This window comes from Podarcis liolepis, assembly GCF_965112155.1.
Source record: "Podarcis liolepis genome assembly, chromosome: 10".
NCBI classification, from domain to species: domain Eukaryota; kingdom Metazoa; phylum Chordata; class Lepidosauria; order Squamata; family Lacertidae; genus Podarcis; species Podarcis liolepis.
The window spans coordinates 59,031,172-59,053,428 of record NC_139562.1 but is presented as its reverse complement, the minus strand read 5'-3'; the positions used below and the strand labels follow the sequence as shown (position 1 = coordinate 59,053,428).

Genomic DNA, 22,257 nt, shown 5'->3' with positions numbered 1-22,257 from the left:
AACAGCATGAAACATGCACAAATGTTCCTATTCCATGCGGTGGAAGTGAGAGTATGGGCTCTATTTACCTTTGTCTTCCTGTGCCTTTGAATAAACAAATCTATCATTCTATTGTTAAAATTATTACAGTTTGGCATTTCTTCACAGCTTTGATTCTGCGTTAGTTGCTCAAAACACACCACTTATGCTCTTTTGGAGTTCGACGGCAGGTGGAATAGGAACCAGCTAGTAATCTCATGAGCTATGGAAAGCTAATTCTGGCCCTTCACAGCTTATGGAAATAACAGGAATGTACACATTATTTAGGACATTGGATACATCAGCACTATGGTAAATATTATACACATTGCACCTATAATTTAATATTAAAATGTTGCTGCTGGGCTCTTTAACACTATAGGATACTAGCAGTAACAATGAGTATAGATCTATAAATGCGTGTGTAAAAAGCTTTCAGTGGAAATCCAATGTATATTCATGAAATACTTCAAAATGCCAATGGTAAGTTGAATTGGGCGAATCTGGAGCCACACATTCTAGATATGCCATAAATCAGTGTCACTTACGAACTCCACCTGGTCGTTTAACAGGTCTAATTCCTCTTTCCATTTACTGCTTACAAGAAAACAATCAATATATGCTGAATGACTCAAGATCCAGCTTATTAAATCTTGGTAGTCTGATTTAATGCTGAACTTTCTTACTTTTCTTCATGACAACTAGAAAGACCAAAAATTCAGGGATTATTTTTCCTCCCTATATTTTTAGATCCTTCAATGGAGTCTGCGAGTTTCTTGCAAGCCAATTGCCTATAAAAGGAGCATTCTTATCTTATTTTTAACCTTTCTTTCACATTCCCTGACCTTTCAACCAATAGATCAAACAGAACACAAGCATGATTCATAGAAAAGATTAAACTGTGTTTAGACAAAAAAGGTCAGTCCACACACCAATGAGAATAGCTAGATCTTAAAGCAGATATGTGACACACACACACATGCAGAACACATCGTAAAAACCAAATTTTCTATGCCATTGCATCAGATTGAATGGCGATACTTTGCTTTCACACAAAAACTATTTTTCCTGTTTTTATGTAGCACACCTGCAATGCCTTTTAAAATGTCACCACCCTGAGAACATTTCAATATTCAAAGCTGGAACAGTGTGGTATGACTTCTTTTATTCATCTCCCTCGAAATTATCTCTGATCTCACAGATGTGGATCCAGAAACATACCATGCTTCAACCCTGAACGAATCAGCAAATGTCGTCTTTTATAGCTGATTTCTTTGACAATTCTGTTATTAGTCGGTGGGGGGGGGGGGAGGAGAGAGAGAGAGAGAAACCTTGTCAAGTTCTGGAAGAACCAGCCTCTAAAAATAGAAAATAAGTGATAGTTATATTGGACTCCACTGCCAGCATTTAAAATTGGTCAACTAGGGATGACAGTTTTCAACAAGATGAAACTGAAAAGGTGACACTTTGACAGAACAATCTTCCATTAATCTTTTGATAACATAGGGAGATATATTTTCCATGTGATTAATTTCATATTTTCCAGGGGAAGCAGTTTCATGAAAGGATGCAGAAAATAAGCTAACAATTGGACGGGTGGTGTTTTTTTCTTCTTCTCCCTTTTTATACGTCAAATCACATACAAAGCCGCATATTTTCAGGGCACTGTGCAATGTATTTTGAAAAATAATCTTAGATGGATCTCCATTTTATCTAATAGGAATCCATCTGCAGAATATTTTTTTATCTTCACTCCCCATTCTTAGCAAAAGTCTTGCAAGAGCATTGCCAGAAAAGCCTAGTCAAGTCACATGGGGGAAATGTACATTCTCAAAGACAAGACAAATAACATTACCCTGGCCGTGACAAAATTTCTTTCGGAGGTAGTAAGAGTTAGAAATCAACATGCTCTGGATAAAACATAGCGACTGCCTTTGAATGTTTTCTCGGTATTCCTGCTGTATTTTGCTTTCAAAACTGTTTTTTGTGGGTCTTTGGACTGAAATAAAGAATGTTTGTTTGTATATCTTTGCAAGCATGGTAGTATTGGGTTCACGAAATTACACAGAAAAGGAGGAGTTTGGATTTGATATTCCGCTTTATCACTACCCTAAGGAGTCTCAAAGCGGCTAACAATCTCCTTTCCCCCACAACAAACACTCTGTGAGGTGAGTGAGGCTGAGACTTCAGAGAAGTGTGACTAGCCCAAGGTCACCCAGCAGCTGCAGGTGGAGGAGCGGGGAATCGAACCTGGTTCACCAGATTACGAATCCTAATTACAGAGGCCTAATAGGTTTCCTGTTACCTGACAGGGTAGGAAACCAACAAGATTCTCTACCATTATAGGAAGCCAGAGTGGAGTAGCGGTCAGAGTGCTGGACTATAACCTGGGAGCTCAGAGTTCAAATCTCCACTCGGCCATGAACCTCACTGCGTGGCCTTGGGGCAACACACTGTGTCTCAGCCGCATCTGCCTCACAAGGTCATGGTAAGAATAAAATAGGGAAGAGAAATATGTATACAGGTCATTTAATGTAACAGCGATAGCATAGCACCCACGAACAGCATGGAAACATGATTAGACATCCTTTAGGACACAAAATCTTGGTTTAGGCTTCAGTAAAACTGCACAGAGGGATATAGGAGATTATGTATTGTAACTTGGGGTGAAGCTGGGGTGTAATGGTTTGACCACATTAAAGGATTGATTTCTTACAACTGTGGAATGAGTGCTAGACAGAGTAACTGAAAGGAATCCAGCATATTTCGAAGAGGTCAATGGAACCCAAAGGAGGTTGCCACAGCAAGCCACAAAAATACCGAAATTAAAAAGCCCCCCCATGCTGATCAAAGGTTCATTAAATGCTGAACAGATCTCAGTGATCTGGAAAGAAAATGGAGTGTAGGCATCACTTCAGACAGCTGATCAGTACACCAACCATCCTGATGACATCTCTAAGGCTTAAACAGTTCTAGTGATGACAAGGAGAATACATGACATGATTGTGTTGACCATGGCAGAAGGCAGAAAAAGAAAGTTTATGCAGCCAAGATCATATTCCCTATGCCTAACGCAGTCCTCCAATGCGGCAGCTAGACTGGTGATTGGGAGTGGCCGCCGAGACCACATAAGACCGGTCCTGAAAGCCCTACTTGCTCCCATTACGTTTCTGGGCACAATTCAAAGTGTTGGTGCTGACCTTGAAAGCCCTAAATGGCCTCATCCCAGTATACCTGAAGGAGCGTCTCCACCCCCCATAGTTCAGCCCGGACACTGAGGTCCAGCGCTGAGGGCCTTCTGGCGGTTCCCTCACTGCAAGAAGGGAAAGTACAGGGAATCAGGCAGAGGGCCTTCTTGGTGGTGGCACCCGCCCTGTGGAACACCCTCCCATAAGATGTCAAAGAAATAAACAACTATCGGACTTTTAGAAGACATCTGAAGGCAGCCCTGTTTAGGGAAGCTTTTAATACTGGATGAATCATTGTATTTAATATTCTTCTGGAAGCCGCCCATAGTGGTTAGGGTTAGGGTTAGGGTTATAAATAATTAAATATATTATTATTATTATTATTATTATTATTATTATTATTATTATTATTATTATTATTATTTTGGGGGTAGTAGGGAGTGGATTTCTGCAAAAATGCATGGGCCTCTTTTACCCATGTGCCCAGAGACATGAAGTAATTAGCTATTCTGTGGAAAGATCATTCCATTTTGTTACGCCTGCAAGAGTCAACCAGAGCTTACAACAATAGATAATCTGTTAAAAACTCCATTTCTGGAAGGAATTCGAAATCTAATTTGTTTACAACCTAATAACAAAGCAACACACATTTATAATTCTGCTTATTTTCAATCCAGCTGTAGCAGTCTGACAGTTTTGTTGTAAGATAGCAAAATCTACATGCGCCAGCATTTAGCCAGCCATAAGGGGCTAGATGCAAAAAAGGAAGAAAAGAAAATAGTTCCTCTGCAAAGAAAGGCATCCATCACCTCATTGCATATTATCCATTTCATACTCCAAAAGCTTTTTTCTTTGTTTTGTTTCTATTTGCCCTCTTATCAGCAGCTTTGATTGAATTGTGTAGCTAAGTATACAGGGCTCCTGTGATTTCCATTTTCTCTGGGGGCTACATACTGATAAAGACAATAATTGACATTGTTATTCAGTTTCTACCCAAGAAAGAAACAAGAAAAGAAAACAATTTTATTTCAAGTGAGGCATCTCCAGTGACAGCCTTGAATTACCAACTAAACAAAACGATTGCTTGGCTATTTAAGTCGGGCAGGTCAACTAAATTGTTCACACAGCACTATTTAGATTATCCCCTGCTTTTCCTAAAGGGGCTTTTTATATTGAAATTGGGGAAAATGCACCAGGTAGTTCTTCTGCGGCACTTACAAAAATGAATGCACTCATCACAATGTTAGGGGGGAAGATGTTCTGAATCTAACTAAGCTGCCCTGATAGAAAGTTCAGCAATTTCATCTGACCGTCTTGTAAAACATACAGTGGTGCCCCGCAAGACGAATGACTCGCAAGATGGAAAACCCGCTAGACGAAAGGGTTTTCCGTTTTTGAGCTGCTTCGCAAGACGAATTTCCCTATGGGCTTGCTTTGCAAGACGAAAACGTCTTGTGAGTGTTCCGATTTTTTTTCGCTTTCCCCCCTTTTTCTAAGCCGCTAAGCCGCTAATTGCCTTTTAGCCGCTAATCTGCTAAGCCTTTAATAGCCGCTAAGCCTTTAATAGCCGCTAAACCGCTAATAGCGCTAATCCGCTAATAGGGTTGCTTCGCAAGACAAAAAAACCGCAAGACGAAGAGACGCGTGGAACGGATTAATTTTGTCTTGCGAGGCACCACTGTATATGATTTGGGTTTATAAAAGCATTTAGAATTTTCAGAGATGAATGAAGAGAAGATTGCAATCCTATACTTCAGTGTGCAGTAGAAATCTCCATACTGTATCCCAACCATGAGTTATAGAAGTATGCTCTGGAAGCGAAATAGCACATGTTAGAGAGGAGCATGAGCAGAGCATTATAGTGGCTTGGAAATGACCTGAATAACTTATGGGACTTTGGAATATGGTCTGGCTTATTTCCAAGGCCATCTGAATCTCACCCCATCCCTGCTGCTGGTTTGACAGGAATTACTTGGAAACTTTCAAATTCCTGAGCTGCCAAAATAATCTCTCTCCTGCCTATGTAAGCTTCAAGTATGTAGTAATAGTATCATAGAATGGTACGAGTTGGAAGGGACCACAAGAGTAATCTCATTCAATTCTCTGCAATGCAGGAATCTTTTTGCCCAACATAGGGCTTGAACCCAGGGCCCTGAGATTAAGGCTTTCATGCTTTACCAACTGAGCTATCCTGCAGTGATGTAGCATGCCACACACACACAAACACAGCTGCGGCTTGCAGGAGGCTTGTACCGCCTCTTTCCAGGTTTTTGTGAGTGCAGCTGTCAACCCCAGCCAAGGTTTACAGGAGACTTTGCTTCTGCCCACGCAAAGCAGTAATTTAGTGTGCCTAGCACCCATGAACAAATCACATTATCTATAACCTAAACCAGCCCTCATGGAACTCCCTCTGTACAAGCGGTGCAGAAGTGGACCCAGCTTACCTCCCCACTTCCTCTGTGGACCAAGCTTGACAGGGGTGTGGGGTCGCCCATCTGACAATCATCCATTGTCACAAGTTGTCCATATGGACCATGTTTCCCTGCACAATCAGATGAATGCCAGGACTTGCAAAGCACGGCAAACAGATCTAGGAAAGCCCTTCGAATCAGCTGGCTTATACTTTATAAAGCTTACAAGAGGACCAGAAGGGAGATGGGGGTTTTGCTCCCTGAATATGTTCTTTGTGTTTTTAAACTTCTGCTTTGAATTTAGTTTTTATTCTGGGATGTGTGTATGGTTGTTCGTTCGTTCGTTAGTTCGTTCATTCATTCAATTCAATTTGTATTCCGTCCTTCCTCCCAAAGGGGCCCAGGACAGCAAGCATATCAGAATAAAACTGTTAAAATACGTAAAGACATCTAAAAATGATTTCAATATAATTAGGTGTCCAGACAGGACTGTTGTGTCTTGGGAAGCAGAATACAATTTTTTTAAAAAAAGAAAAAAGAAAAAAGTGTGTATCTTATCTCCCAGAAGCGTTTAGGAACTCTGTCACACTGTATGAAATGGTAACGTGGTACAAACACTGATTGGCCATACATTTGAAAACCCATTTTTCAGCATGCTGTTTTTAGAGAGGTTATTCTTTATGCTGCTTTTTGGTCAAAAGACTCCATGGTGACAACCATACCCTTAAAATGCAAACAATGAAATCACAATAATAAAAGTCAATATAAACCGCAATGTAACAACAGTGAGAGTATAAACTGGGGCATAGAACTCTCTCAGTTATCATAAAAAGCCAGATGGAAAAGTAGAGAAAAGGAGGGAGCTAAACACGCCCCTTGAGGTTACAGGTTCATTACATATTAAAGGTCAGAACCTTCAAGTTAGAGAGAGGTGCTCAAATAGGATTAAAAGTGTACTTGCAAAGGGTTTTGAAAAGAGTGAATCTCAGAAAGATTCCAGTGAGCAGAGTGAAGACTGTCAAGCTCTTTCCCCATAAATTCAAAGCAAAACTCATTTGTTCCTACCTGCTATCAATAGGGCTGGGCGATATATCAATATATCATCCAAAACTGGTTTGAAGCACATATCATGATAGCAATTTCATCATTTTTGACCTGGCAATATTTCACAGATCCTGGTGTGTGTCTGTGCGCGCACACACTATGCAAAAATCATGATTTGGGAAAAACCCTGAAGCCAGCCAATGCCTCTACATAGATCCACCCTTATTTCAGACCTTGCAATATATGAGTTTATTGTGATGTTTAGCTGGTGATATATCACGATGTTGAAAACCAGATATCACCCAGCCCTATCAATAGTCCTTTGCTCAGAGCCCTGATTTACAGAAGCCATTCCAATTTTGGATCTGATCCTGGAAAGTCCCACTTTTCTTTAAGAAATCCCTTATTTTCATTGGAGGATATGGCGTTATGTCACACACACACACACACACACACACACACACCGAGCCAAGGAGATAAGTTACTATACAAACTTTAAAAGACATCGGAAGACAGCCCTGTATAGGGAAGGTTTTTTTAATGTTTAATGTTTTATTATGTTCTTATATGTGTTGGAAGCCACCCAGAGTGGCTGGGGCAGCCCAATCAGATGGGTGGGGTATAAATAAATTATCATCATCATCAGACAGACCATCCCTATATTCATCAGACAAATGATGGACGGTATGTCTTTGTAAGCTTGCACAATTTGTCACTGGATTCTGCAGCATTGGTTTTAGGGTCCTGCCACTGTGCCTGGCAAGAGAGCAATAAAAATATACAGTATATATAAAAGACAGGGAAACTACTTCCATCATGCCCAGCTGCAAAGAAGTACAAACGATATTGCATACAACTGTCTCATGCACTTAGCCTAGATTGGTTTAACACTAGTGAAAATGAGCCTATTGTTGCCTTACTGTGAGGTATGCAGCTGCTAGACAGCACAGTGCAGAGAAGTATGATCTAAAGAGTGTCTTGTGTATACAGACATCCAAGTCTGAACACTGAACCAATTATTCTTGCCATTAGAAACCAACGCAGGCTGATTTCCAAGTAACTGGGAACAGAACTGTTCAATTCAGTTTTGAATAGCCAGTAATTTTCTGCTTAAAAAATCTGGAAAGTCATTATTTTAAAAACTAACTACCAGGAGGAATTTTACATACAGCATTTTCTAAAAGCTTTCTCCTTTTTTTGCCAAAGGGACGCCTGTGCATTTAAAAATGTGTTTGTGTGCACACTTGCTAAGGCTCAAGCAAGGGGGAGCGCTCAAAATCATTGGCGAAGTGCACTATCTCTGAAGGGAATCTCTGGAAACAAAATGAAATAATGAAGAAGAAAAGTGCTAGATTATTTTAACCGCGCAGTTCATTTAGCGATCAGCGGTGACGCATCACTTACTGGCGAAGAAATATCCATGCTCAGGGGAAACGGTGGCACATATTGAGCAAGACATGAGAGAGACAAGGTAACATGCCTGAATCATCAGTGGAGCATGAATTCAGCCCATTTTGAATAGCTGGAGCCAATCCAAACATACCACCACCTCATTTATTTCTGTACGTGCTGCGGAGGTAGGCTGGTTGCAGTAGAGAGTTGGCAAGCCCAATTGTATGCCTGCTGCGTCGTGCTGGTTACTCATGCTGGTATTCTGCCACACTGATGCTGTTACTGCATTACTTTATGATGAAGCTTTCATCACGGTCAAATCAAGTGCAGAAATGTAGAAGATAAACTACGTGTCCGGACAAACAACACTTGCCTCTCGGTATTCTTATTTGAGATTTCAGCTAGAGCCAATTCAAGTTTAACAAATCTCTCAAGGATTATACAAGAGTTTCATAGGCCTTAGTGAGAATAATAGGTACAGGAATGGGGTATTAATGTTAAGACAGACTTTATAGAAATCGTTTCCTAGCCAAAAAGCAGCTACATAAAGTTGTGTTTCCAGGCCTTATGGGAAAACTGGTTTTTCTATTTTTTCCCCGGCTTTTCATCCTTTTTACACAGCAAGAACGCAATTGAGTTTTGAAATAATTCCTGGAAATCTGGAATGCTTACTAATTTTTATTATTGCGACTAAAAGTAAATCTTGGAAGAAACTAGGCCTTGAGCTCAATGGTAAAACATAGAAATTGATATCCTGTGAGCTCCAGTGAAGAGGCTTCAAACAAACACCACAGGAAACTGTGCAGAACTAGATTCAAAACACATGGTAAATACATGCTGACTATTATAGGCAAGTAAAATTATACTTAATAATACTACTATGGTTTGTTCCTTCTGTTCTACATATTTATATACTGCCTAAATGAGAAAATGGCTCCTAAGTGGTTTACAATCAACTATAAAATCGATAATTAAAATACACAGTAAACTAGTTGTATCACAGCATTAAAAACATCCATACTTAAAATATATAATAAAACAAGACAGTTAAAAACTATTGAAACAAATAAATTAGAAAGTTGGAGTTTAGGGAGATGCATGCCTAAACAGGTGTGTCTTCAAGAGCTGGTGGAATGCCAATACTGATGGGACCTCTTTTATTTCACCAGGACGAGCATCACACATTGTTGGTGCCACCAATGAAAACTTAGGGCTAGATTATTTACTGCATTTATGTAGCTAAAAGGCTACCAACGACAAGAAGGGATGCTAACACAATGCTTAGGAGAATGTCACAGCTGTTGTTTTTTAAAAAGGGAGGGAATCCTAAGGGGAATTTTTGGATTGCTTCTTTCTTTGGGGAATAAGGTGGAGAATAAGTAAATGACCTGGGAAAGAGAATTATTAGCTGGCTGTGTTAACTCCATAATGCCCATTTTGTTGCCCAGATCACTTGTGAACACAAAGTATTCTCTCCTCACAGAAGAGGCTGTCTACTGTACCCCAGCATGTGTGTCTTTTCTGGTTTTAAACGTAAAGGTGAAGGACCCCTGACAGCTAAGTCCAGTCGTGGCCGACTCTGGGGTTTCGGCGCTCATCTCGCTTTACTGGCTGAGGGAGCCGGCGTACAGCTTCCGGCTCATGTGGCCAGCATGACTAAGCCACTTCTGGCGAAACCAGAGCAGCACACAGAAATGCTGTTTACCTTCCCATGGAGCGGTACCTATTTATCTACTTACTTTCGAACTGCTAGGTTGACAGGAGCTGGGACCGAGCAATGGGAGATCACCCTGTCGCAGGGATTCGAACTGTCGACCTTCTGATCGGCAAGCCCAAGGCTCAGTGGATACACCACAGCGCCACCCGCGCCCCTGGTTTTATCTCCTTCAAATACAATGGATACTTCTTGTTGTTTCTAGAGATCAAACATGTTGAAACAAGAGCCCATTGCTCAGGGCCATGCCCAAACTTCATATATTTGTCACAAAATGCCAAGAACTCTGTTACATGGCAACTTGCCTTATGTGGTTACTGAACAATAAATGCACACAAAAGTGGTTTTCACAGATTATCGGACAGTTAGAGCACAAACAGAAGCTGACCTTTACTGCTTGAAAAGATGAGCCAGTTAAATGTGATCAAATGCCCTGAAATGGCTGAACTTTAATTTAACCTAGCTCCAGCCTTAGATGTCCGTGTAAAAAAACAAGGGAACCGGCGCAGCCATTTTCTTCTTCTTCTTCTTCTTCTTCTTCTTCTTCTTCTTCTTCTTCTTCTTCTTCTTCTTCTTCTTATATTATGCCACAACTGAGAGCTGTGAAACCTTGCTGTGATATGCTGGACTCCATTCTTGTGCAAACTGTGGGGGGGGGGGACCACCCCAAAAAACCACAACTTCCTCTAAAGGTAAACTCAGGTGGTGAGAGCTGACAGGAATGGGGGTAAATTTTTGCTCGGTATGCTTGGAGGAACTCCAAGGTTGGCAGAAGAAAAAATAAATAAATAACAGAATCTGGGGAGTGGGGAATCCCCCTGCCAAAAGGCCAATGAGATCTGTGCATGCTCAGTTGCCACAGAATGTGAAATTTCGGTTTGAAAAGAAAATGTTGTTTGTTTCTATTAATTATGTTTTCATACTGCGATTGACAATATAAAAACACAAAAACACATGACATGTAAGAAGCAAATTTTGGATATGCTGTACATAGCTTCAGCTTTCAAGAAGGTATAAGCCTTGTTTTTGTAGAACCTTTAGTTTCGCCGAGTGTAGTCATATCTTAAAGGGTAAAGGTAAAGGGAACCCTGACCATTAAGTCCAGTTGCAGACGACTCTGGGGTTGCGTGCTCATCTCACTCTATAGGCCGAGGGAGCCGGCATTTATCCACAGACAGCTTCCGGGTCATGTGGCCAGCATGACTAAGCTGCTTCTTGCGAACCAGAGCAGCGCACAGAAACACTGTTTACTTTCCTGCCAGAGTGGTACCTATTTATCTACTTGCACTTTGACATGCTTTCGAACTGCTAGCTTGGCAGTAGCAGGGACCGAGCAACAGGAGGTCACCCCGTCGCAGGGATTCGAACTGCCAACCTTCTGATTGGCACACCCTAGGCCAGGGGTCAGCAACCTTTTTTCAGCCATGGGCCGGTCCACCATGTGGTGGGCCGGAGTATATTTTTTGGGGAAAATATGAACGAATTCCTATGCCCCACAAATAACCCAGAGATGCATTTTAAACAAAAGGACACATTCTACTCATGTAAAAACACGCTGATTCCCAGACCGTACGTGGGCCGGACTGAGAAGGCTATTGGGCCTTAGGCTGCCTACCCCTGCCCTAAGCTCTGTGGTTTAGACCACAGCCCCATCCGTGTCCCAGTCATATCTTAGCTTCTGTTATTGTTCTGGTAATACAGCATGCAGAAATCATCTCTCAGGTGAATGGTAACAAGTATACTAATACAAGTCTAGATCCCTTCCCTTCTGCCTGACATGATATCAGAAAGTGACTCCCTCCTTTTTCTTTATACCTCCTTTTTACCTCCTGGATACAATCAGCTGCACACCCATTTCTTTATGGAACCCTTTCTGGGTGCAATAAACTCCTCCTTCCACCCTTAGTTTCCTAACTTCCTCCCTGCCATATCTGTGAATCATTCATTTTATTTGTGACGACTGCAGGGATTCAACTGCACTTTTCTCCTGAAGGAGCAGACTGCAATTTATTTATTTTTATTTTTGTCCTAGAGGAGGTGTTGCGGCTGTGAAACAAATGAGAGAAGAGGGAAGGTAAGACAGAGCTACAGTGGCAGCTTTGAGAAGAATCTGCAGCGACGACTCGGCCGCATTTCCACAGCCAAGCAGAGACTGAAAGAAGCCTTGATCAATTTCAGGGAAGACTGCATAGCAGATGAGACATAATGCGAGCATCCAAAGACTAAGGTATAATCTGACCTACTTACTGAAAATGCAGAACAACAATACATTAGGACCCTACAATACCTATTTGCATGTACTTTGAAAGAGAGAGAAAATACAGCACTAAACCATGTTCAGCCAGAACTATAGAAATGCAAAGACTGATATAAGCTAAAAACTAAAGCTGTTTGTCTATAGATTTAGCATTGAGATAGCAGAAGCACATTCATGCTAAATGTATTGGTAACTGGAACCTACATGTAACTGAAGTCACACGCTTAACTATTTTGCAGTTACTGGATGTGCTCAGTGCGCCAGCTATGTACTTGCAGGTGATGCAGCTGTTCCATTCAATCCATGACTGGCTTCGTAATCAATCCATATCAAACAGTCTTCACTCCATCCACCGGATTGACAGATTCTGGACAGAACTCGTCACAGAACAAAGGTTGATGAGAACATTAAAAACAGAGGCCATCTGACACAGTGGAAGAGGCTGATGGAAGACTGTACAACAATAGTCTGGTAGGTGCACAGTATGCCAATACGTTCCAGCATCCCCATTACATGCCACCTCTGGTGTCTTTTCAGCACCGTCCTTTTTCAACAAGGGTGCACATTTTTATCCCAGAGCCTATATCCGTCTTGGATTTGAAATGGCTTTTATTTAAGAAGCCGCTTTTCTGTTTTTTAAAAAATAGAAATGTTTTTTACCGTATTTACTCGAGTCTAATGCACATCTCATTTTTTGCCAAATTACCGTATTTTTTGCTCTATAACTCACTTTTTCCCTCCTAAAAAGTAAGGGGAAATGTGTGTGCGTCTTACGGAGCGAATGCAGGCTGCGCAACTATCCCAGAAGCCAGAACAGCAAGAGGGATTGCTGCTTTCGCTGCGCAGCGATCCCTCTTGCTGTTCTGGCTTCTGAGATTCAGAGTATTTTTTTTCTTGTTTTCCTCCTCTAAAAAACTAGGTGTGTCTTGTGGTCTGGTGCATCTTACAGAGCGAAAAATACAGTATGTTGCGAACATTAAGGTGTGCATTAGATTCGATGGAGCATTACATTCGAGGAAATACGGTACCCCCGGGTGCAAATCGGCTGTGTGGGGCCAGGTGCGCCCTCCCAGCTGGCCGCCACTGGGCTGGGGGCGTGCTGCTCCATTCCGCTCCTCTGGCCGGGCCGCAGCACCACTGTGCTGCTCAGTTCACGTGCCTCGCCACCTCGCACACAGCTGCCACCCAGCCAGACTAGTCGGAGCTGAGGGCTGCGCAACTGGTGAATCCGGGCGAGAGGAGGCCAGGAGGCTGCTGGGCTGCATTTGGGGTGGACAACTGAGCTTGGGCAGCCCAAGCATGCCAGTCAGTGTGCCCACACGGTGAAGGAGCCTGTGGGTCAGAGGGGTGGCAGGGTAGGGACTGTAAAAAAGGAGGCAGCCCCTCCCGTAAGACAAGATAGTTTGAGGTGGTCAGTAGGGCTGGGGGATTTCTAATGTGCACTTTTTTTGCCAAATTACACTGCAAAAATTAGGATTCACATTAGATTTGATGGCGCATTCGACTCGAGTAAATACGGTAGTAGTTTTTATTTTTGAGGTTTCTACTGTGAAAGCACTTCAAGATACTGAATTAAATAAGTTAAATAAATAGCAGCCGCACAACAGTGACTTCACTTACTGAAATTTATCACATATGCAGCAAACAGCATGCTGGCATGGGAACTTCTAAAAAGAAACATGATAACATGAACCTGAATGAATGCTTTGATAACCGCAACACGTTTAGCATCGCTGATAGCAGCCTCAGAAGGCTGATAAGCAGTTTCCATGCTGCTTTTGGATATGGTTTTCTTTCTTGCAGAAGATGCAGGTGTTATGCAGAAAAGCAGACATCAAATTGGCACCAGTGGAAGGTTCCCTCTCTAACCGAGTCATAACTGAGGTCTCTGTTGGGCGTTTAGGGAAGCACACGAAACACACTCCTGCATTTTAACTTCTTGTCCAGCTCTTGTCACAATATGCAACAGCAGTGACTTTTACTCGCAAGTAAGGAAGAGATCTTTATTTGGGCTAACAGTGGTACCAGCTCAACAGCAAGCCCAAGGCCCAGAAGTCATGCTTTCAAGGCGCATGAGCAAGGCAAGAGGTTCCTAACTGTGGTAAGAATTCACCTCTGCACCACCTTGTTTGTTACCCAGGTGGAGGAACAACCACTTTTTGAAAAGCCAAAGAAGTCCAGCATCCAGATTTAAGAGCCCAGCGTTTATTATAGCTATTGCAATAGGACAAAGCTCACTCAACTCTCCAGCAGTTGAGGTGTCCCTTCTGCCAAGCTTTTAAAGAAGGGTCAGGGTGGGCTTATATCCAGGACTCTAACTCTGTCATCCTACTGTGGATGTGTACACCCACTCTCTCATGGAAAGTGCATCTGATCCCACCTACAAATGTGGCATCTGGTCCTCAGCAACGAGACTGTTTCCTACCCACCTGAGTCCAGTTCTGACACCTCTTCTTCCTCTGGCTGGTCCAAGTCCTTCCTCCCTCCCTGACCAGGTTGTGCACTCTGCAGGAGGGATGATGGAGAGAACTGGCAGATCTGTTTCCTCCTCCCTGACATTTAGAGTCACAAGGGGAGGATCGCTATTCCTGAGTGGCTGATTTCTACTCTGTCATCTGGTCCTCCTCCTCCTCCTCCTCTTGTGCCTGGGGCTGCCAAATTCGGTTCCTGGTGGAGCCAAGCAGGTAATGACACCTGTGTAGTTTGGCCTAGAAGAGTTTGCTATTGCTGCGGAGAATGACCATATACTGTTACGGCTACAACATGGGCTCATGGCCATGGCGGAAGTGATAACACAGATTTTATACAATTATCACACGCACACACTTTTTAAACCTTGATGTAAAAAGCAAGTTTTCATTTTGTAGCTGAAATACTGCAATAATTCAGCGTGGGCAAAAATATATCCCACTGTACAATAATATGTAATTCCTTGCTGAATTCATGCTTTTTAATCACTGCAATTGCTCCCAATTTATTAAATGAACTACTTTAAATTCATGAAGTTGGCCAAATTAAATATTTTCAGGTCACTGGGGCCATTCTCTAAATTAGACCCATGTTTATAGTAGTACTAATTTCCCCTCAGTATGCTGGCACAAATGACTATTACCGCAGCAAATAGGGAGGTACAGTAAATACCTTCCTATTTTAGTTTTACAAACTCCTTCTGAAATTTGCACATTTTAGAACATCTTGGCTTTCTCTGTAATAGGATGGTTGTTTTATTAGTTGCTGTGAGGCTCAATTTGTTTTTATGCTCTGGCTTCTATAAACACATTAAATGATCAGACTTTCTTCTCTTTTTACATTTGTAAAGAAAATCTATATGGAATACTGATCAAAATTGCAATTTACATATGAATTTACACACACACACACTATCCAATTCCCAAGCATATGGAGCAAGAAGAAGGCATAAGATGAGGTGGGGAACTGAGGTGCTAATGGACTCCAACTCCCATCAGCCCAAGTCACCAAGGCCAATAGTCACAGATTATAAGAGATACAGTCATGCAACTTCTGGCAAGAGCACAGGCTCCCTATCCCTGGTCTAAGATGAGCGTAACCTAACATATTTCAGTGAAGGCTATGCAATGTCCTTTGTAAGTAGCATGTACCAGTGTTCAACTATGAATGTAAACAGCCTAGCCCAATGCAAGCAAAGCATACAGATTTAATAAGGAATGATCCAATTATTTTATTGGAGAATAGGCAAACGGTGCAAGGAATAGCAACAGGACAAATGAGGAAAGCAGGACCTTAAAAGAAATACGGTACCGAGAAAATAGTTTTAGGAAGAAGCTATTTTCCTTTTGGAAAAGCTTAAATCTAACAACAACATACGAATGTGGAAAAATCACATCGTTTCTGGGGTAACGTTGTGCATTTATAAATGTTTGAAGTGTTTTATACACAGTAAAGGACCAATTGTCTCAACTAAATCTGGCTGGGAGCTGTGGAGATACTGTGTAAAAGCAGCTGGCCAGGAAGGTTGCAGTAGGACCTGAGAGATCAGGCCTGAAAACCGCAGCCAGACATGAAGCTCACTAGGTGATCTCGGGCCAGTCAGTACCTCTCAGCTTTACCTTGGGAATGTGACCAAATGAGGAATGGGAAATGGCCCTGTAATAAAATTAGCAAATATCATGATAGAAATGGAGGCAGGAGAAGATTCAAAGGACTAGGCACAGGAGGAAGGAGAAGTGAGTACAATGTAACTCCAAAGGTCGCCAAACACTCTTGAGCAGATTTGGGGGGGGGGGGCGGTGGGAGAGGATGCACAAGTGACTGCAGAAGGAAGGGGGAAGTAGTGAAGACCGTTTCTCATGCTTTCTGCTAACAGCATCCTCTGCCGGCTCACAGACTGCTATCAGTGGATATATACCAATATCAGGAAAAATCCCGTTCTTAAAACGACTAATAAATATTCCACCTTTGTTGAACAATTCAGAACTCACATGTTTCAAAATACGCTGAACATAATAGTTCAACGTAATGTTTTATTTCGCTTCCCTGAGCTTTGTAACACCGTGTTTAGACAAGTTTGATCATCTTCATTTGTCTGAAGTAGCATCAATGTCTTCAAATGAAATAATGTTTTCTAATCATCACACATTTTAAACAGACACAGAATCGAGTTTTCGATGAGTGTGCGCTTGCGTTTTTTGAACCAACACTGCTTACTGGATACTTCTGAACTGCTGTGTTTCATTTCAATTTTTACCATCAACCAAGAGCAACCGTCTGGTTCTTGACTCAAACCCAAGTGTCATGGGGCTCCACAGAGGCACTTAGTTCCCATCCCAAAAGTCCAAACTCAATACATTCAGTCAACAGCACAGAACTCTTAAGATACAACAGGATTTTGTAGCCAGAAATTGGTCATTTTGGTCGAGTTTATTTAACCGCTTCCTAGCTTGAGTTTTTGCAGACAGGATTTTCTAGGCATTCATATGACATCCTTGAACTTTGAGACTTCTATTTAAAGTATTGATTTCAAAAGGTGGAGGTGCCCCTGAAACAGATATTCAGGCTGTTGGGCAGATGAGCAGCCTTTCAGCAAGAGGAGGCAGAAACCCTTGCTCTGTCTCTACTGAATGGAAGAGGCACACGGTCACCACACAGCCTGGGAAAAGCGAGAAGGAGGCTACCACCGTTCTTCCCTAGAAGTAGGTGACTGTGCTAGACCAGTGTTTCCCAACCGGTGTTCCATGGCACACTAGTGTGCTGCAAGACGTTGCCTGGTGTGCCGTGGGAGGGAGTCGGGCGGCGAGAGGCGGGGCGGCGGCGGCGAGGAGAGGCCGCCCAGCGCGGGGCTCTCGCCGTCTGCCTGCCTGGCTGCCTGCGTGGCGCTGACGTCACGGGGCTGTAACGTGCCCCACATAGGCACACGCGGGGCGGCGAGCGAGCTCCCTCCCACATCCCATCGCCGCTCGCTTCGGCCGGCCTACTGGGCTGTCGCAGGCGGAAGGCCTGCGCATGCGCGAGGTTTTCGCGCCTTCGGGATTCCCTTCACGCCTTCCTCCTCCCGGGTCCTTGAGAGCGCGGGAAGCGGCAGCGCGAGACCGGCATTGAGCCTGGTAGGTATTGTGCTTGCCAAGGCAGTCATTTGGGAAATGAAAACTTGCAAAGCAAGCAACCAGTTCAATCTGAAGTACGTGTATGCTTAATATCCTGTATCTGAAACCTGTTCTGCCCCCTCCCCCACACTTGGTGCCATTTTCATCTACACATGCAGCAGAGTAAGTTGACCCAGAATAGTACCAATTCAGATGGCAGATGGGAGAATGACAGTGCTGAATGCTTTCCCATGTAGAACAGTCCCTGCAAATAAAAACCTAGCATATTTGGAAGAGGGATGCTAGCCTAACCATTACCTTCTATGCTGTTACTATTTTTTTATTTTTTTTTACATAAGTAAAAAGTGACCTTTTCCCATCTGGCATGGTGGTGTGCCTCGAGATTTTTTTTCATGAAACAAGTGTGCCTTTGCCCAAAAAAGGTTGGGAAACACTGTGCTAGACTACAACCCCCTTGAAAAAGCCTGTATAAATAGGGATTTCAAGAATGGTCCTTATTTGTCCTTAACTGTTGCTGTTAAAACGTAATCTGACCCACAAGTTATCCAACAAGAGGTAGTAATTTGCCTGAAAACTACAATTCGCATATTTGTATTTAACAGGGCAACTGATCAAGACTGGTAACAGTTGGAACTGTCAAGTTATTAGGACTCTGATCTGCTAGGATCCATACCCTGACAAGGGTTTATTGCTACAAAACTGTTTAGCATTTCACAACACAGCAGAACCAATCAACATGGAATTGTGCATGTGCTTTCTAGTGACAGATTCAAAATACAAGTGCATGGGATTTTCTTTCCCTGAGCGAAAAGTTATCAGTGTTCAATTGAGCAAAATGTTTAACAGCTGAGCACTAAATGGCCTGAATGCTGCCATCTCTTGGAAACATCCTAATGAAAGTAACTTGAGAAATTGGGTTTGTTTTGTTTTGGTTTTTTAAAATCAGCTCTAGAGCTAAGACCAAAGCAAACCATATTCTTTGTCTCCTCAGACTTTCTTCCAAGACTTTGATTTGGTATTCACTTTTTATTGTCAGTGCCTAGACTTTTTATCCTGCATCAGTTCTTTCAAATACCACAAGGAAATCCTTGGGCAAATACAATCACATAAGGGACATTAGCCCATATTAAACACGCTGCCTCAATTAAAATAAAATCATTAATGGAGACAAAACCCTTGCACTTCATTATGCGTTTCGCTATTTCAAGAATTCAAAAAGCATTCCTGGGGCAGATACCAAGAGCTGACCAATGACATTACAAGGTTAATAGCCCCGACCTAATCATATTAGAAATATTCAAGTTTCAAAGAGAGTCTATTGGAATCTGCATTTTATTAAACTGCTGAACAGTGCAGAAAGATGGCATTACACACTAAACCTATGCTTTATGGGATTAAAATGTTAGGATCAGAGACTCCGTAGAACAGAGTAGGCTCGAAAATGAAATGTTGCATAAGCTAGTGTTAGTGGAATGATCCTCAAAGCCCTTAGGTGCAGATTAGCCTATACAACTTTGTCCTTTTCAATCCTTTGTTTTCTTTCAGGCCACCTTCCGACCCTGAAACTGCTATAATTGCAGCTCTTCAGAGACAAAGTGAAGTGATATGTTGCTGATATGCTTCTTAGGTTGCTATGTTACAGTGATTATCTAATTAGGTACCTGCCTGAAGTGAATAATAATGGCAGCATTTAAACAAATCGATAAAATACATCCAATCAGTTCTTGGCAGGCCTTTATACCAGTTTTTATATATACTGGCTTAGAGAATAACCATTCAACTTTATGCTTGGGCAGCTCCATATAGAACTTGTATACTGTAAATGCTGACATATAAGACAATCTTTTAAGTGAGCCCATTTAATTGGTCTGGAAAGCAAGTTCCACTCTCTGAAAGTGTTGATAAAATAGAAGCTAATATAATAAAACATTAATGCTGTTTTTGCATCTTCTCTCAGAGCAAACACAGAGGTACAAAAGGAGAAGAAAGAGGGCAACTCTGCTAACGCAACAATAAAATCATTTTCTAGATGTTGCAGGTTAAACTTACTTCAAATAAAGTGATTGTAAGGTTAATGCATGAGCAAAGTTTGCCTAGAACATTCTGCCAAGTTTTTAAACAAATAAAGATGTACATCCTAGTAAACATTGATTCTGAGTTTCACGATGAATTACAAAATAAAATGAATAGGATCAACAGAAGTGTAACGTCGGATACATGTAATATATCAAAAGCAGAAAATAAAAAGCTGTTTGAAAGCACAACAACTCACAAGCCAGATTGTCATTTCCTAGAGGTCGGAGAGCATAAAAGTTGGTAAAAGGCACATTCTTGAAAAAAGACACCGTAAGTGGTTCTAGGAGTCTCTCCAGTTCCAGAAACACCCCTAACTACATTCCTGATTCTTCTAGGACCACAACCACATCCAGTTCATAAAAAAACCTAGGATATCTCCTTATTGCTATCATTTTTTTTCTTGAGGTAGATTGATAAGAAAGAACACCACTTCTCTCTCTCTCTCTCTCTCTCTCTCTCTCTCTCTCTCACACACACACACACACACACACACGACTTGCTATATTACAGCCTAAACTAAAGTTTGGCATCATAGTAGGCTGTAAGAAAAGTGATTCTGCTAATTGTAGCCACTGTCCTAGGGTCAGAATGTCTTAGGCAATCCCATCCCATGATCTCATTTTAGCTGGAGATTGTCATGGGAATGGCATGTTATAGCTATACTGGGTTAAATAGACTAGATGTTTAAATCAGAATATTCCCCTCCTTCACTACTGAACATTTGTGTCAATTCTATTTAAGTTTCTGAAAAGGTAGATTTAATGTAGATAAATGTAGAACATTTCTAAGTGCAGTACAACCTGTCTCATGATTTGTGTGCAAGATGTAAAATTCATTAATTTACATTGTCTATGCTTAATTGATCACAGTGCTAAATGATGACTCCCTTCATATTCACCCCCATGACTTTGACGTTGACTTATTGTTCATTTCTTTAGCTAAAGCTGGGACATTTGAGATTTTCACAGGACTGAAGAAAAATAGATGCAAACGCTTGACGGTGCCAGGAGATAAAATAATTGTGCATGAAATTTAACTTATTCAACATTAAAATACAATGAGAACAAATGACTTGACATATTAATTCTATGTAGAACGGTATAATGGCTGAAATTGAAGGAAGTGTGGTTTCTGAACCACACTAACATATGCCTAGACTTACCTTTATTAATGTGAGTGATATACGGCTCTTTCTGACCTCAGCTTAAGTTATAATAGCAGCTTTATGTTGGCCACTGCTTCACTAAGTGGTAAGTTCACAAGAGCGTATTTTATTGCAGCCGAAAACTCGGGACATTTTGATTGATCAGCTTAGATCTAAAGATGAACCCCCTGAAGTTCAGGTGTCTATGTCCCAGAAATAATTTTCAAAAGGGGAGGGAGAATTAAAGTGACCATGTGACCGGCTGGCTGAAACATAGCATGTGTCTGAAGTTCCATGAGACCAGGAGCCACTCCAAATTACCTCTGTATGTACAATGCATCCAGGCAAGATTTATGACAGTGAAGGTAACCCAACAGCCCTTGATCACATATGTGAGACAGGGCACATCCCTCTTATCTTTCTGCAAAACTCCAGTGGGCCAGATGAGCCAGCTTTGTATCAGATAGCAAAGTGGCCATTGCTCTTTTCACCTGGAATAAGCCGAGTCGGTACTCCGACAACGAAACAAGCCTGCCAGCAACACAGTCACACAAACCATATAAAATGCATACTCCCTCGATTACTGTCCCTCATCGCAGTGGTGAATGTCTCTTTGCTGGAGGAAATAGTCCCAGCTGCCTTGAAAGAGGCAGTGGTTCTTAAGAAGTCCTCCCTGGAACCTGAGCTACCATCAAATTTCCAATATCCCATTCCTGGGCAAGGTGTTTGGGAGGGTGGTGACGGCACAGCTTCAAGTGTACTAGGATGGAGCCAATTATGTGGATCCATTACAATCTGGTTTCAGTACTGCATTTCAGCTGTGCAATTCTCTCTCCTTGGAAGCACAGATGGCCAAACTGCCTACTAAGAACTCATCTCTTCCCCAAGCTTTTGTAGGAGATGGCTGAGTCTGCTCTGCATAGTACACTATGTATTATTCTAGTGCTGCATTGTTTTCGTGTGTGTTTTTTTTGTTATGTTATGTTTATTATTGCTGCTGTAAACCACGTTTGCGGTGAAAAGCAATCTATAAATTCAATAAATAAAATAGTTTCATCTGAAACAGTTTCAAGGAAGATGTCTGCTTATTTCTTTTCCTGAAAACAAAGTCTACTTCACTTACTTGAAAGTCTCTTTCCTCTAAGATCTCCTTCTTCCATCTGACAAGGAAGGCAGCACACACATATAAATGGAAGTGAGAAAATCCCTCTGGTTCAGACTGAGAAAGAGAGAAAGAGAATTTATGTATAACCAGACAATAACTGCAGTTTATTCATTATTATATTCTGTCATTCTTCTAGTTACTCCAAAGTTAATTATCTCCAGGAGGTAAAATTGTTGCTGATTTTTATGATTGACTTATTAAATCAAACTCCAAAATCAGATTCCAAATAATTTTATCTTTATTGCAGGTGGGGAATTGCTCACCAG

At 41.8% G+C, this 22,257-nt stretch overlaps 1 protein-coding gene across 1 annotated transcript in view; it reads right to left on the bottom strand.

Moving 5' to 3' along the window:
• TBC1D22A (TBC1 domain family member 22A) overlaps positions 1–22,257 on the bottom strand; it is a 119,170-nt gene that overhangs the window by 5,759 nt on the left and 91,154 nt on the right. The window contains exon 12 of the mRNA XM_083463612.1: positions 21,950–22,045. Coding sequence (XP_083319738.1) covers positions 21,950–22,045 — 96 coding nt within the window. The remainder of the gene's footprint in view (positions 1–21,949; positions 22,046–22,257) is intronic.